At 66.6% G+C, this 1315-nt stretch overlaps 1 protein-coding gene across 1 annotated transcript in view; it reads right to left on the bottom strand.

The window, feature by feature from the left end:
* The window catches only part of PIK3C2B (phosphatidylinositol-4-phosphate 3-kinase, catalytic subunit type 2 beta), a 22400-nt gene that overhangs the window by 4003 nt on the left and 17082 nt on the right, over positions 1-1315 (bottom strand). Inside the window, 4 exon segments of the mRNA XM_009888290.1 lie at positions 9-57; positions 139-233; positions 342-435; positions 582-770. Coding sequence (XP_009886592.1) covers positions 9-57; positions 139-233; positions 342-435; positions 582-770 — 427 coding nt within the window.

The following is a 1315-nucleotide window of genomic DNA, read 5'->3' as shown; positions in this document are numbered from 1 at the left end:
AGCAGTTACTGGTAGCGGATGCTGAACTGGGAGTCCTTGAGGCCGTCCTTCAGCAGCCTGCTTGGAGCAGGGGCACGGGGGGTCAGGAGAGCCCCTGGGTGTCCCCCCCCCACCGTTCTCCCCCCCCTCCAAACTCACCAGAAGAAGTAGTGGGTGACCTTCAGGTCGCAGATCGCGCGCTTCATGAGGAAGCGCACCAGTGGGCTGTCCAGGTAGCACTCGTACTTCAGAGCCTGGAGTGGGGGGGGACAGTTTTGGGGTACAGCAGGACCGGCACGCAGCCCATGCCACATCCCAGTCCTGGCACGCAGCCCATGCCGCATCCCAGTCCCACCACGCACCTGGACCAGCTGAGGCAGGTAGTCCAGCAGCTCGGTGTCAGAGATGGAGTCGATCCACTGCACGGCCGTCCTCCTCACCTCCTGATCTGGGAACCTGCAGCCAGGACAGGCGCCATGGGGACAGCATCCTCAGCATCCTCCCCCTCTCCCCCGCCATTCCCACCGCTGCCCGTTCCCTGCCTGCACGGGGAAGGCAGCAGTGCCAGAGCATGCATCCCCGCGGCCGCACCGGTGGCTTACGTGGCGTGCAGGAGCCCCAGGGCATCCTGGTGGCTCATGTAGGTCCACTGGCTGAGCAGGGCGTAGATGTCAGGCAGGCAGGCCCACTCCCAGCTGAGCTCACTGGCCAGCAGCATGGGCAGGGCGCCGGGCGCCACGTGGCAGTAGTAGCGCTTCTCCCACAGCCGCTTGCGATCGGCGTCCATCAGCCTACGGCAGCGGGGGGACGAGGGCACGGCTCCGGCTCGGGGCAAGGGAGGGGATGGCATGGATGGGATGGGGCTGGCAGGGTGGGGACAGGGCATCCCTCTGCCCCCATCGCACACGGTGCACGGGACACCGATAAACCCTTCCGAGCTCTCCCTGCTGCCCCACCACGGCCCTGCCCATGAAAAAGCGGAGTTGATGGAGAGCAGGATCCTGCCTGCATCCCCCCCAGGCTGGGGCATGTTCAGCAGACAGGTCTGCAGGATGCTCAGAGCTCCCCTCGTCCCCACGCTCATTCCCCAAGGGACAGCCAGGACTCGAGCATCCATCCACAGGGGTGACTGAGCTGCTGCAGGGATGGCCCTGGCTGTCCCCCTGCCCGGGGACCCCCGAGCCGGCCAGGCTGGCCGTGCACCCCAGGCATTTCGCAGGGAGCGTCAGCACTGTCCTGCGCAGCGGATCCTGGCGCAGCTGCCGACACCTGATCCTGCCGTTTATAGCCAGCGCCGGAGGACTCGGACCAGCTCGGCCACGGCAGGCTGGACAAA

This window comes from Charadrius vociferus, unplaced genomic scaffold, assembly GCF_000708025.1.
Source record: "Charadrius vociferus isolate BGI_N301 unplaced genomic scaffold, ASM70802v2 scaffold266, whole genome shotgun sequence".
NCBI classification, from domain to species: domain Eukaryota; kingdom Metazoa; phylum Chordata; class Aves; order Charadriiformes; family Charadriidae; genus Charadrius; species Charadrius vociferus.
Note: the sequence above shows the minus strand (reverse complement) of the source record. Positions and strands in the feature narration are given on the sequence as shown.